At 41.8% G+C, this 15673-nt stretch overlaps 1 protein-coding gene across 1 annotated transcript in view; it reads right to left on the bottom strand.

The window, feature by feature from the left end:
• szt2 (SZT2 subunit of KICSTOR complex) overlaps positions 1 to 15673 on the bottom strand; it is a 113997-nt gene that overhangs the window by 12755 nt on the left and 85569 nt on the right. The window contains exons 60-67 of the mRNA XM_087170198.1: positions 15447 to 15632; positions 9277 to 9532; positions 9076 to 9155; positions 7829 to 7954; positions 6991 to 7193; positions 6269 to 6365; positions 5359 to 5439; positions 4844 to 4918 (exon numbers count right to left, since the gene is read on the bottom strand). Of these exons, the coding sequence (XP_087026324.1) occupies positions 4844 to 4918; positions 5359 to 5439; positions 6269 to 6365; positions 6991 to 7193; positions 7829 to 7954; positions 9076 to 9155; positions 9277 to 9532; positions 15447 to 15632 (1104 nt within the window). The remainder of the gene's footprint in view (positions 1 to 4843; positions 4919 to 5358; positions 5440 to 6268; positions 6366 to 6990; positions 7194 to 7828; positions 7955 to 9075; positions 9156 to 9276; positions 9533 to 15446; positions 15633 to 15673) is intronic.

The following is a 15673-nucleotide window of genomic DNA, read 5'->3' as shown; positions in this document are numbered from 1 at the left end:
CACCAGGCAGATATCAGGCTTCTCCTGTAATAGTTTACACTGTCAGTGATACATCAGAGATGTCCAGGTGAGAGAGAGTTCCAAGTCTGGACCTTTCTTACCCTGTGATGAAACACAGTTGCATCCAACACAGTTCAGATGATGATTTAAGTAAAGAATCAACATGGGAACAATTGAACCACATACATCAATTACATTTCTGTGGCTGTGGCTCTGGAGGTAGAACAGGTCACCCATTAATTGGAAGGTCAGCGGTTCAATCCCCAGCTCCTCCAGTCCACATATCGACACATGGATATATAATATATAAATATACTGTATGTTGCTGTTCCTTACATATATATGACTTCACCTGCTCAGAGATCAGGCAGCTCTGTAGCTTTTTCTCTTGCACAGTACACTTTTTAAAAAAAAAAACATCTCTGGGAATGCACAGCATGAATAAGTATGGACTGGAGAAGGCGATGAAGTCTGAAGAGTGATATCGTGTGAATAACATCCTGAACAGTTAAAGTACTAGTATTAGAGCTATTTTCTTTCCAGATGAAGAGTCACTATTGGAGAGCAACAAGATCTCATCCTCACAGGTGGTCGAATTTTAAAAGCATCTGAACTGAAAACTAAAAAAAATTCCCCCAGCACCAGGAAGTTACAGAAAGTGATAATATATATTTATGTCAGAAATACTAGAAATATTTCAGATGTCTTTTCACATACATAAATGTTATTCATTGTCATGATAGCTGGATTATTTTAAAAAATATATATCACAGTCAAATTAATAGTAACAATAGTGACAACTGTGTAGCATAAATAAATGAGTCAACATGGTCAATACATTTTTACCAACTGTATTGACTCATGCCTGAGGCCCTGCAGGAAAGCAGCCTGCTTCGTGCTGTGCTTTGACGCTGCCTGGTTCTCAAGATTCTCCTCATTAGAAAAATACAGCACCATTCCTTTGTTCAAATGTTCAAATAAACTATATGTGTTTATGTTTCAGCTGCAGATCAACTATTGTTCCTGTTATTCTGTCTATTATTCTACTTCACCACACACCAAATTACCTGTTCATTTTATGGATAGAAGTTAAATAGAAACTCGGCAGTGAAGTGACTGAGCAGATATTCTTCATCACTGTGACTTAACTCACTAGATTAACATGAAGGCCAGACAATATGAAGTGTATGTAAGTGAAGTCAGTGGTTCAGACCAAAAGAATGAATAATAAAAGTATAATCATTATCGTTGAGCTGTGTTTGAGTTGCAGATGTAGAAACACATGTGGACACTGACAGATGCTCTTACAATACTTCCAGTAAAGGCTTACCATGTCTGTAGTGGTCTCTATCAGCTGTTTTACCCCAGAACCACCGGTTAAGGACTTTTGGTTGGGAACACAATTTTCTTCAGTGTAGGGAGAACCAAATTATTACTGTTCAATTAGCCCACTGCTTCTAGAACTGGGGGGCGGGCGTGGATGAGGGGAGAAATATGGAGTGAAAGTAAGTTGAATAAATAGGATTCATGTAGCCAAGAGTCATTAAAATTCAACATTGATCCTTTATTTGTTGCTTCCATTTTAATTAGTAAATAATGAAAATTGTGGGGTGGGGGGGTGCAAACTTTTTTTTGGCTTTTTTTGGGCATAGCTCAGTGCACAGGAGTGATTCCATCTATTTTAGCTTCTAGTGATTCCATCTATTTTAAAACGTGGGTACCTATATAATAATGTAAATGAATGGAAGTTGGTTAGTGTTTTGCCGTACAAGATAGCTTTGAAAATGGATGATAACTATTTCTATCTGCTTTACGCAGAGGCAAGATGTTCAGCTTTCCAGGCAGTAGGAATAAAAGTGAGGTTACTGTATGTTATCTCATCATGGGGCAGAAACAGTAAGAAAAAAAGGTCTGATAACTGTCCAATAAATGTGTTATATTTAAGTTTTTGCTATTGGTGATAGTGAGTGACCGTGGTGTCTATCTGCACTCAGTCCAACATGAAAGGAAGAAGACGTAGCTGCTCAGCGGACGTACGCTACCTCTCGTCTTTTAAACACCAACGATGGCTGAAGCTGTTGTAAACTGCTGTTAATCCTAACAGCACATAAAGCACCTTTAATGGACAACTTTCATTTTTTATTTTAGAAAAATGAGAGTCAGAGTCCGTTGTTGTAACAATTACAGACATACTGATGACATACATTGGCAAGAAAAAGTATGGGAACCCTTTGGAATTTGGAAAGCTGCTCTTTGATAAACTTCAGGGGTGCAACAATGTTTTTTTGGAGAGCAACAGCTTCCTCCATTGTGTCTGTGGCAGGACACCATGCTCCATGATGTGTGTGTGGTAGACTCATGAACAGAGATGGTAACCACCTCCAGCGATTCCTTTAAGCCTTCAGCTGTTACTCTGAGCTTCTTTGTTAATGTTATGTTAAGCATCTGTGTTGAGTTTTTGGAGTCATCCTAGCTGGATGTCCACTTCAAGGGAGAGTAGTCACAGAACTAAATCATCTCCATCTATATACAGTTTGTCTGACTGTGGACTGATGAGGATCTAAACTCTGTGACCCTTTCAGCTCGATCACAAGTCTTCTGAGAGCTTTTTTTTGTGATCCATGGTTCACATCAGCAGATACTCTCTTGTGAACGGCAAACTCTAAATATTCTATTTTTGGCCAAAGTGTCTCTAACCCATACCTCCAGTCTTGTTTTATTGACTGGACTCCAGGTTTGATAACCCTAACCCAATTCACATATTTATTCCAACCTCCACTGTGACAGTTTGAATGATATTTTCAATATGCACAAGAACAAAATAATGATTTGTTCGTTATTAGTTAAATAGATTGTGTTTGTTCATAATTGTAACTTGGATGAAGATCTGATCATATTTAAAGAAAATATTTATACATACATGGAGGTAATTCCATAGGGTTCACTTACTTTTTCTTGGCACTGTATATTCAATTTTCTTTTTTTTTATTGATCATATGGTTTGATCACTCTAATGTTTAAGTTGTGAATAAGAACTGATTTTGTCATCTACATTTACAGTTAATGTAACTTTCTTCTCTTTGCTCTACTGAATGATGAGCCTGTACGTACTGAACCATGGTAAGAAATGGTAAGGGCAAAAAAATGCTAAGAAACATCTGAACATTGAAAGTCATGCAAAGCAGTCCTGACCAGCATGGCCTCAGTTGGGCTTTAATATGCGCAAGTGTGAAAGAATGAGGGAGGAAGAGAAAGAGGAAGACAAGTCCATCAGCTGAACCCTGGGGACCTGAGAAACAGTAGGTATGTGTGCTGAAATCACAGTCTCACGCTGTGCTTATCACTGACAACAAGTGTTCAGTCAACAGAATCGTGCTGCTAAAGACATGTATTCATATCTACATGTATGCTAGATCAGTATTTTTCTCTTTGTCAATAAATAAACCACATGAAAAGACCTGAACCAACAATGAACGTCTCCTACTGACAAGTACTGTGTGAGTATCAAAGCCTGATACATCTTATTACAATTAGAAAGCCTTTATTGTCATTGTAAGCTCTGTGTTCAACAGAATTATTCCTCTGAGCTCCACTGTTTCCAAAAACTATTAAAACCACATCAGTGAGTCACACTGTTGCTTTGGTTCCCTCATCAACATGAACACTGTAGTTTATTTACTGTACTGTCCGGCTACTCCAAAGACTCAGTGGAGCACCAAGGGCACTATTTTCACGGCAGCACACTACCCAGAACAAGCAGTACTATGGTCCTGTTTTCTTGACCCTGAACCTGGCTTTGTGAAGGGCAAACAAAACCGTTGCAGCAAATGTGCAGAAATAACTGAATAATGCCTAAAATGTAATTTAACTAATGTAATTAAACACTCCTGTGTTTAAATCATGGATTTAAATTATGCATCAAAAATGAACTTTCACTGTAGTTAGAGCAGAGACATCAGTAAATCTGTTAATTAATAAGTGATTTTCACATTCTTAAATCCCTGCAGCCATCTGAAGGCAGCAGCACAGTGACACCAGACTGCTACAGAATAACCACTCACACCTCTATACACACACTGGTCCATTATGACTCAGTATTCGACAGGAAACATCAGATCACCAGGGCTCATGAGTCCTGTATAGAATTACCAGTCCAGCTGTAGTTAATTAGCATGAATTTGTAAGTTGTGGCCAAAAATGTGTTTTCTGTTGTCACAGTGATCTTTGACCTTCAACCAAGAAAATTCACTCAGTTCATCTTTGAGTCCAAATGAACAATTGGACCAAATTTTAAGAAATTCCCTCATGAGAATGGGACGCACGACGGTCACCGACACAGAGGCTTAAAATATCTGAATCTGATTTAGAATTCTGGAGGCCTAGATTGCTCATTTTAACTGAACTGAAGATGCAGTGTTTTATTGTGCACTGCAGCACAATAAAAGTACTACTACAGTGACACGTACTTACAGCATTACTATTCTAAAGAGTTGCACAATGGGCGGGTGATGCAGAGACATTTTCACCTCTTCACATCAAACATCCTGACCAGCTTCTGTCACAGACCAACTCTGGATTAAACTGTCTGCAGTATCTGAATCACTAATGGTCTCCAGCTGGTCTGCACTTAGACCTCATGGTAAACACACATTATACCCTGACAGACATTTAATGGTATTAGTTTATAGTTCTAATTATAGTTCTCCCCATATTGAAGAGTTGAGGTGTATTTTAGCACCAAACTGTAGAAACCTGCTCAAGCTTTATCCTTTCAGTCCATACAAAACCCCAGAGAAAAATATGAACAGCTGTGTGTGTATCACCCAGCAGAGCCAAAATTTACCTGAGAGTTGACTGTCTGGCCCATGGGAATGCGGGAACACTCCAGTGCATACTGCTTCACACAGAAGTAACAGCCCTGGCAGGAGGGGGAGACACATGGTTATTAACGAAAAAAATCATTATGACCAGTACGTAAAACACAGGGAGTAAGTTTACTGTTTATCAGAGCTACAGGTTTCAGGGAGACAGGTGATATTTTAAGACCTTTGAAACAGCCATTAATGGAAATTAAGATTAATCCATCCACACAAGCACAACAAACAGGTCAAAAGCTAATTAAAAATAAATAAATAAACAGAAACCAGGGAACAAATTGTCATTCTTGACTTTATAGGCCAGAAGATGCATAGTGGAAGCAGACCTACTTTACTGACACTCAAATTCAAACATGAACTGTATCACGTTTGCCTACAGAGCAACACTTATGTATCATGGGGAAAAAGACCTTTGTGGTGTTAACAAACACAGTAAGTTAATGAGCATAGTGATGAGTGCCCTTCATCATCCTAATCTCACCTGAAAAGCCAGTTCCATGAGGACGATCCCACCTGGCAACGCCCTCTGGAGGTGATATGCAGTGGTGCAAGATGCTGTTGTCTGCAAGGTTCATTCACAGAAAAATCTTACAACCTGTTGGTGTAGTAGAGCTGTTTGTAGGTAATTTAAGTCATGCTACTGATGTTCTGTGCTGTGACTCTGCCCTCCAGGTTACAGTACACAGTTGGATGTAAAAGTTTGTCGTCATGCAGACACCAAATGATGAGCAGAAGATTTAAAGACAGAGGAGAGGCTGCACACATGACGTATTTTCTGCTTGGCTATGTTCTCTTAAAGTGCAGATAATAAAAATGAACTTCAAACATCTCCAGGTTCCTATAAATGCAGTACTGGTTCCAGTTCAAAAGTGGGTTCTGTGACTTATCATCTGTGCATCAATAAATCATTAAACATCATTAAATATAAACTGTCTGACAGGACAATTCCTGCTGCTACTGTTTAGTGCAGTTACACAACTCTTAGTGCCCGGTTTATACTGAGTTAGCACTTTGACTCACAGCACTGCCTTCAGTCTATATGGTCTGCCTCACCTCATCCATATCACAGCACTTTAGTCCCTCTTTAGATATTCCTTCTGCAGGCAGTGCAGGTTGTTTCTTAGATCATGTATACAGTACTGTTTAACCTCACTGTTCCTACCTTTACTACTGTTTAGCCTCTACAAATATATTCACAAATTGAATGTGGCTCAGGGAATAAATTAAAATGAAAAAAAAATAAAAATCATTAGGAGGAATGAAGGAAAGTCTTTGGGGAACAGCTGGATCCATGGACTTAGTTTTGAAAATTAGACATTTTCTTGTAATTGTATTCATTTCAACAGCACGGCCCGGCTGAAGATCTCTGCATCTCTAAGGTGACCACTAACCTTAGGGCTATCCTCACTCTTCTGCTTTACATAAGAAAAAGACATCCTGGCTTCTGATGACATCGAGCTCAGCATGGCCGCACGGGCCCGGGCGATGCTGTAAGAGAGCGGGGGGTGGAGTCAGTTGGGGTCTGGTCAAAGCAGAGCAGTCTAAGCCCAGGGGCTGATGGACCAGCACATACCCAAGCCATAAGACACAATTCAGAATGAGTCACATGGTCTGAGCCTAGAAAGTGACTGGCAGGCAGGACAGGCATATGCCCCAACCATCAGCCATGGGGCAGCAATGCCAGGAGGTCAGAGGTCAGAGGAGGGTCAAAACACATGTGATGACTAATGGATGAATGCTGCTACAATGGAGGAAGAGAGGAGACTAAGGGACTGGTAGAGAGGCAGAAATGGAATGATCAGATACATGAGGAAAAACACTGACGCTCTTTAACATACAGTGTCATTGATTTACTAAAGGAATCAGATCTTTCCAAAGGCTGGGGCTGTTGTATTGGATGAAAACAGTTTAGGACTTGAGTTTAAGTGTATCTAATTTATCATCTGTCAATAGGACTGGATGTGCAGGACGTGTCCTGCTTCACAGTTTACAGCAGTATCCTGTCATATGCGTTCAAGTCTACAAAATCATCCTAACATGTTCCAAACACCAGCAAACAGAGGCAGTGGTCAAGTAGACAAAATATGAAAATAACACTTTCTCACAGACAGACCTGCGAGCTGGAGACTGAGGCCGGACCTGGACCAGGATGAAGCCCATGCTCTGCAGGTACTGGACGTACTGCTGGAGGAAGGTGCTGGAAATCTCAAGCAGCCAGGGTTCTTCCTTCAGGCGGCTGGGCAGCATATCTGCTGAGTCAGTGCTGTAGCTTCGGTCCCGTCCTGATGCTGTGGAGTCACTGGAGCGATGCCGTTTCTGTCACACACAAGTATCGCAGTTTCATTAACATTTACAGAACAGAACACACCACTTAAACACACAAACCGTTAGCTGACATCAAATATGTTAGTGTCCTAATGTGATTCGTCCTCATGACCCTTTGAGCTCTGTGTGGGGCACAGTGACCAAAGCTGAGAGACTACAAACAACTGAACAACCTTTTGACTCCTTTGACTATGTTGGAGTTTTCACCACACAACAAGAAGGCTGCCTGTTGTCCTCTTGGAGTATCTTGGTTGTGTCCTGGAAAACATATGTGTCATGCTCAAAGTCTTTGTCTCATTGCTGAGGCTTCCTCCTACAGGGGACGTTAACTGTGGATGTAGTCAGGCAGCTGTGTGTGAAGGCCATGAAATATCCTGCTGTGAACAGCCATGAGGAAGTTGAGCAATGCTAGCATGGCTGTTTTTCCACTGCACCACATAGCAAGGTAATGATGATGTCACACCATCTGTCACTGGGTTTTTATTTTGTATAGTTTCTCCCTACAACAACAAGAGCAAACAGTGCAGGGTATGTCCATATCCGGTTGATGGGTCGGCCATGCTCAGCTCGAGTACCAAGCAGGACCACAACAGTGTAGAGCAGAGTGTCAGTCAGAGTGAACATACCTTCACTGGAGGCTGAACAATCTGCTCCTCTTGGATCTGCTTCCGGAAGACAGGGTCAAAGAGGAGAGGGGTGGCACAGTAGTGGACCAGCCTGGACGACTGCTTCAGGGTCTCCAAGTCTACCCCCTGTTCACACACCCATGGTTATTGTCACAATAAGATAAGATGATGATACTGCAGAGGATACACTTAAGCACGATGCTAGCATGTGACCTCTGCCGAGATGTCAGTGTGGCAGACAGAAACCTTTTTAATTAGGCCAGATATTCCCCATTTTGAAACACAGCATTACTAAATGATTTCCTTGTGTAGTGAACTGTAATTGTAGTTCCTCAAAACCACAGAGCAGTGAGAGGCACCATCCCCAGGTCCTGCTGGTGCCCATTAGCTATTGTTGATATTAGGTTGCTGTCACACTATAGGAATTGATAATCAAGTCTGGCACCCTCTTCTCATCCAATTTGTTGTAAGATTGTTGAAATCATGTTTATAATCTGTCCAACACCATGTTAAACTTCACTAACACTTGAGGAAAGAATAACTGCAAAGTCCAGTCAGTTTGATCACAACAGAGGTTATCTGAGGTCACTGTTCATATACAGCAGGTCTGTTTTAATACCACTGATGCTGATGTATGTATAGTTGTAATTGAGCCTGATATTCATCATCACACATGGTGCTGTTACATACAGTAAGTACCAACAGTGTTTAGCTTTCAGACCCACTTTAGTGGTTGGGACTGGTGGGTGTCATCCTCACTCAACTTTGACAAACTAGACTTTGCTTGAAATATGATGTAAAGTTTTTATAGCAAAACTCTTAGAAGAGACTGTAGGTTTCATAACTATAACCAGAAAGGTTCAAGAAGAGCAAGAGTTGAGACTGTGTTGGTATCGCAGCCAGTCTTTTCATGTTTCCAGTCACAGTAAAAATGAAGAAACTGTAGCTGAGGGCCCAGTGTCCCTCTCCTCAACACTGTCTCCATCCTTACCCATGAACTATGATGCACTGAAGTGAAACAACTGTTCTGACTGAGGCTGCTTAGATTTCTATCACAGTGATGATGATGTCAGACAAATGACAAACGTTATGTCGGCTATTACTGTCATTTTAACTGTTGAAGCTGACTCACTCTATATGAGGAGAAGAAATATCTGATTCTGTCCACTTTCCCTGCAGAATGAATATTTCTTTCAACTATTACAATAGTGTATATAAATATATGAAATGTTTTTGTCAGGACTTACTGAGATGGGCATGTTAGACTGTGCTGACCTCTGCTGCCAAGTCACAAACAGGTTCTCTATCTTCATCTGCTTCTCCAGTTCTGTCAGCACAAATTCAAAGTCATTACCACTCCTCCTCTGACTGCATCACTGGACAGAAACTCTATTATTATCATCATCATCATTAGTATTAGTATTAGTTGTGGTAGAAGCAGGATTAACCTCTTCGTTCAGCAGCTTTGATGTCCAAGAGCTGCCCGCCATGTCGGGCCACCGCGTCCCCCTCTATCAATGGTCGGATGGTGCAGATGTCCCTCAGGGCCTCATCAAAGGGAAGCAGCTCAGAGGGGAAGTGGAGTGGAGCAAGACTCCGGCCAGAGCTGCCCAGCCTGCCCTGCTCTTTACTGGGCAGAGGAGGAACCGCACTACGCAGCAACGCATCAGGCTCCGTGGAGGGGCCTAGGAATGGGTTGGGGTTCTGCAAAGATGGAGATAAAGTGAAAGAAAGAATCATTGGAATGACTTAATAAAAACTGCTGAAAAAATACTATAAAAGCTGGCCCATGTGCTTACAGGCAGACTGGTAAGGACTGAGGGGAAGCTTAATGGAGCAAGGTACAGAGAGGTCCTAAATGAAAACCTGGTCCAGAGCTCAGGACCTCAGACTGGGTCTAAAGGTTCCTCTTCCAACAGGACAATGACTCTAAGAACACAGCCAAGACAACACAGGAGTGGTTTAGAGACAACTCTGTGAATGTTCTTGACGGTTCCCATCAGCCTGACAGAGTCTAAGAGGATCTGCAGAGAACGGCAGGGAACCAGAGAACCCACAAACCCAGATGTAAACGGCTATCAGGCAGACACCCAAGAAGACTGGAGGCTGTGATCACCGCTTCATCGAGGTCCTGAGTAAAGGGTCTGAATACTTATGTCAATGTGATATTTAAGATTTTTCCCTTTTACTAAATTTGCCTAAACTTCAGTTCTCACTTTGTCCTCATGGATTGTGTGAAGACTGATGAGGAAAAATGAATCATAATGATTTTAGCATGAGGCTGCAAAATAACAACATGTGAAAGAGTGAAGGGTCTGATACTTTGTGATTGCTCTGTATGTGCTCAGCCTGTGCTGGTTAAAGCATTTGTGTCTGCACGGTCAGCTTTAACACTTATATGCTACGGGTCCCACGCTGAGTAACTGCCATGACCTGTGGCTATGACCACAGGACTAAGGTGGTCCAGTGGAGGTACGGTAGAGAGGAGAGGTTTATACATTGTATATTCATAGCAGTGCACATTAGTGTTGATTGGCATTATTACTAGATACTTGAATGTCAAGAGAAGTGTTGGTGTTCCCTGGTTGCTGTTGAGAGGAACTTTTGGGCGAGTTTGTTCAGTGAAGCAGCTCAGGGACCAGATGCCCCAGTGTGGCAGAGTGCACCATGCCCACAGGCTGGAGGGTCAAACTGTGCACTGGTGCTCCCTCTGCTTCTCATCAGGACCTTGACAGATGAAGCTCTGTTCAGGCAAATTTTCTGCTGCTCTGACTCTGCCTTCTGTCCGCACTCATTAGTGATGCTGTGATGAAGAGTGGGCCGTTGGAGGGAAAGCAAAAGTTTGCTTCTTTCTATTCTTTGAGCTTGTTTTGTAATTTGCTGGAGGGGTCGGGCTGAAAGGGCATTTGGTGTCTTTCTCTGCTGTAAAGTGCTGCTCTAATAAATCCCTGCTTCCGCCTGTTACACAAAACAATGTAGGAAAACACAGTGTGTGACATTTTTCTGTATTTTTAACCTTTTTTCAATTAAACTCAACTGCACTGCATGCTGCATGTCCACATCACCATGACCACATTCAACTGCTAGGGGGCCCCAGGGGCAAAAATGCTCTGCTGGGCCTCTATTAACCATAAAACCCCCACTCATTCTGGATGTTATTCTTTAAACTAGCGGCTACTTGATTAAACACTAATTCGTGCAGTAATGAGCATCGTGTCATCATCTGCCACTGTTGCACATACATTAAATCACAGGCGTTCTTGCAGATGTCCACACAGAGACCTTCCACTTGGCCCTGATCACATCAGATGAGATGAGAGCTGCGTGTTACCAACAAGTTTTTATTTCTTCAAATTACTACAAACAACTGGACACAGATTATTCATGGAGATTTCTGGGCTCACTGGTTGGTTAATTCACTCTGCTTCTAATTCATCATTTCCCAACATTCACCATCGACCATGTACGTACATGCTCAGTGCATCCTGCAGATCATAGCAGAGCTCTTGCAGCACTGTGAGGGTCAGTCCCTCCTTTCCTAACAATGCTATCATTGATCTAGTTACTATAGGTTAAATTAAACAATGTGAAGTGCATCTCTGCACACAACTCAGAACACAGCTACTTTTGATACAACTGCAAAGACTGTGTCAGTGAAAAATCATTTTATAGATTACACATCTGAACTGATGTGGTATGTGTTAACAGGAAGTTTTATCTCGCAGCAGTTTGTCTCTACCAGCTTGTTCAATGGACTTTTAGAAACCGTGGGGGCTGATTACTTCCTTAAACAATGACCTTTTACTTCAAATGAATGTTAATGGTGATGGGGAAAATGGGAACATTGTTAGTTTACTGCAACTGCAGCTGCTAAAGACTGTTACTCATGTGCTTTCTCTACATACATTTTCACAGCCTGTTCCAAAACTGGACAAACACAAACTGCCCTTAGTACAAATCTTATATATACTGTATTATAAGTACTCTCCAGCTTCTGACCAGTGGCTATTGAAATTCAAATTATTATACTAGGTGTTACACAGGGATTGGATGCTGGTGCTGCGTGGGTTCCACCCAAATAACAACAGGGGAGTGTTGTGTTGTTAGGATGTGCAAAACGTCTTCCCTAGATCTGAGGGTTGCCCACCAAAACTCTCACCCCCCACCACAATCAACCAACCAGGTTGAGCAAACCCCTTCCTGAAAAGGAGGAAGAAAAAAACACGGAAAAAAACAAAACAAACAAAAAAAAGAACTACAGCCTGGCCTCCCTCTCCACCACTCAGCCACCTGGCCTCTGGGCTTGCCCCTTGGTTGGCCGGATCTGGTCCCTGTCCCCGTCTCAGAATTGTTACCCTTGTCTTCACTTGTTTTGTAATCATGTCATAAAGTAAAAAATAAATCACTGGACTTGAAGTTAGAAATGGAGTCTTTGTGCACCCCTGCCCTCTCACTCCCCTGTAACAGTGAGGTTGATTTGACAGCTGACTCATGATATCAGGGTGGAGGGGGACGGGGAATGTTAAATATGCTTAGAAAACTGTTTTGTATCAGGCAGCACACTTAAAAAAAAACTACAGAGTGTTCAAAGTTTCTTATCCAGACTTCTACACCAGAGCTGATCATAAATAATCCAGAAGGATAAATGGAAAGTGACAAGGGCTAAATTGCATTGAGGGAGTTAAATGTTTCATTCTGAAAAATACATGACAGGGTTCATTTCCAGGGTTTGATCAGGACAACAGAAGAAGGCAGAAAAATACAGGGGTAATAATCAAGAAGAATAGAAATGCTTAGTCATATGCGTCACAGACGAATCTTGTTTTTGTTATGCTGTTCATATCATCGGTCACCTATTGATCCACAGCCCCACATTTAATACAGGAGGTCCAGCAGTTCTGCTGAGATACTGAAGAGAGAAATCAGGCATAAATAAAGCAGCAACAATCTGTGATGGAGCTGCAGTGACACTGACACCTCCGCCCTCCAGCATCTCTTCTACTGCTGATTGGAAAACTTTTTTCACCTGGACCTGATTCAGTTTTTATGAAGTCTCATCTGGATGAAGAACTGCAGTCTGAGCAAGGTTGTCTGTTTACAGCAGGAGGGTAAATAAACTCACATATACAGTTAGGCCCAGAAATATTTGGACAGTGACACAATCTTCATGATTTGGGCTCTGCATGCCACCACACTGGATTTGAAATGAAACAACTACAACAGAACTGAAGTACAAACTTTAAGGTTTAATTCAAGGGGTTGAACAAAAATATATGATTAAACATGTAGGAATTGTAGCTATTTTTATACAAACGCTCCTCATTTCAGGGGCTCAAAAGTAATTGGACAAATAAAATAACCCTAAGTAAAATGTTACTTTTCGATATTTTGTTGAGAATCCTTTGCAGGCAATGACTGCCTGAAGTCTGGAACCCATGGACATCACCAAACGCTGGGTTTCCTCCTTTGTGATGCTTTGCCAGGCCTTTACTGCAGCTGTCTTCAGTTGTTGCTTGTTTGTGGGTCTTTCTGCCTTAAGTTTTGTCTTGAGCAAGTGAAATACATGCTCAATTGGGTTGAGATCTGGTGATTGACTCGGCCATTGCAGAATATTCCACTTCTTTGCTTTAAAAAACTCCTGGTTTGCTTTTGCAGTATGTTTTGGATCATTGTCCATCTGTACTGTGAAGCGCCGTCCAATCAACTCTGCTGCATTTGGCTGAATCTGAGCAGAAAGTAAATCCCTATACACTTCAGAATTCATCCGGCTGCTTCTGTCTTTTGTCACATCATCAATAAACACAAGTGACCCAGTGCCATTGGAAGCCATGCATGCCCATGCCATCGCACTGCCTCCACCATGTTTTGCAGAAGATGTGGTGTGTTTTGGATCATGAGCTGTTCCAATTCTTCTCCAAACTTTCTTCTTCCCATCATTCTGGTACAGGTTGATCTTAGTCTCATCTGTCCAAAGAATGCAGTTCCAGAACTGGGCTGGCTTCTCCAGGTGTTTTTTGGCCTTTCTATTTTTGAGGCTGATTAATGGTTTGCACCTTGTGGTGAATCCTTTGTATTTACTGTCATGAAGTCTTCTCTTTATGGTAGACTTAGATACTGATACACCTACTTCCTGGAGAGTGTTCTTCACTTGAGTGGATGTTGTGAAGGGGTTTTTCTTTACCATGGAAAGGTTTCTGCGATCATCCACCACTGTTGTCTTCCGTGGACGTCCAGGCCTTTTTGAGTTCCCAAGCTCACCAGTGCACTCTTTTTTCTCAGAATGTACCAAACTGTTGATTTGGCCACTCCTAACATTTCTGCTATCTCTCTGATGGATTTCTTCTTTTTTTCAGCCTCAGGATGAACTGTTTCACCTCCATTGAGAGCTCCTTTGACTGCATGTTGTGTGTTCACAGCAACAGCTTCCAAATGCAAACGCCACCTCTGGAATCAACTCCAGACCTTTTAACTGCCTAATTGATGACAGGTTAACGAGGGAAGAGCCCATGCAGCCTTGTTATTTTTTTTTTGCAGCCTTCTGAGTCAATTGTCCGATTACTTTTGGTCCCTTGAAAAAGAGGTGGCTACGTATTAAAGAGCTGTAATTCCTAAACCCTTGCTCCTGTGGTATCTTGGCTGAGATATGAGTACAGGATGGAAATGTTATGGAGGATACTCTAGGAGTAAAGGCAGGGGGCCTGAAGAGGGGGAGCACCTCTCCTGGCTTCCACATCCTTGCATTGCTCAACATGAACCTTTGTGCAACGTGGCAAGTTTTATGTTATCATCTATCTGTACCCAGAGAATGACCATGTATGGACATAAATGTTGGTTTCACTCTTCTATAGGCTGTTAGGATTTGGCTAAGAGGTGTCAAGGGAATATTCAGCCTATAAATTGTATGAGTTTGGGACAAACGGGGGGAGATCCTTTTTTGGCCTTGGGTCCTCTCACAGGCTGTTTTTGATGCTTGTTCAACGATGCTGTGCCTTTTTGTAATAAACCTTTTTATATACAACTGAGCCGGTGTCAGCAGAGATTCCTTCATCATCATCACATCATCGCAAGAGAAGAAACAACACTCCAATTTGGATGTGAATACTCTCAAATTACAGCTGAGAGTCTGCACTTTAAGCCCATATTGATTATATAATTGTATCCTGAATATATTTTCGTAAACAGCTAAAATAACAAAACTTGTGTCACTGTCCAAATATTTCTGGGCCTAACTGTACATATATATTCATGCTGTGATGTACAAACATGTATTATAATACATCCATGCAAGTGCGTCCCTGCCGGGTTCATCAATTTTTAGTGTCCTCTGGAAACACTTGCGTTGTGTGAGTATTTGAAGCTCGTGTGCTGTCAAACTGATTAAGATGTTTTCGGAAGATGTTTTTGATTTGTCTGTTTGCATGTGTTTTGAGTTGCAGTGCATTGAACTCTCAGGGCCACCATAGTTTTCACTTAGATCTTATGACTTATGGTAAATGGTTGGATATAAAAGCAGATGAGACCATCGCTGTCAGAGGATTAAAGAGTGATTGTTCAGTGTTACACCATGCTGAAGTTCTGACATATTACATCCTATTATGAACTATGTCAGTGTTTTTACCTGCTTGGAGTCCATCTCATGGAGAGGTGCATCAGAGAAGCAGTAGTGGTGGAAGAGGCCCATCTTCTGGTTGAGCAGGCAGTGGACAACATGAGCCCTCGCATTCTGCCACTTCACAAGGCGGACAAGCTCACGATTCAGAGAGGCGCCTAGGTCTACAGACCAGTTGTAGCTGTAGAGAGTCACCTACAGGGAAGATGGTTAGAACTTATAACATTGATCTCACA

Source organism: Seriola lalandi, unplaced genomic scaffold (genome assembly GCF_002814215.2).
Source record: "Seriola lalandi dorsalis isolate HSWRI2012SDOR001 ecotype SW California unplaced genomic scaffold, Sedor1 jcf7180002054933, whole genome shotgun sequence".
NCBI lineage: Eukaryota > Metazoa > Chordata > Actinopteri > Carangiformes > Carangidae > Seriola > Seriola lalandi.
Note: the sequence above shows the minus strand (reverse complement) of the source record. Positions and strands in the feature narration are given on the sequence as shown.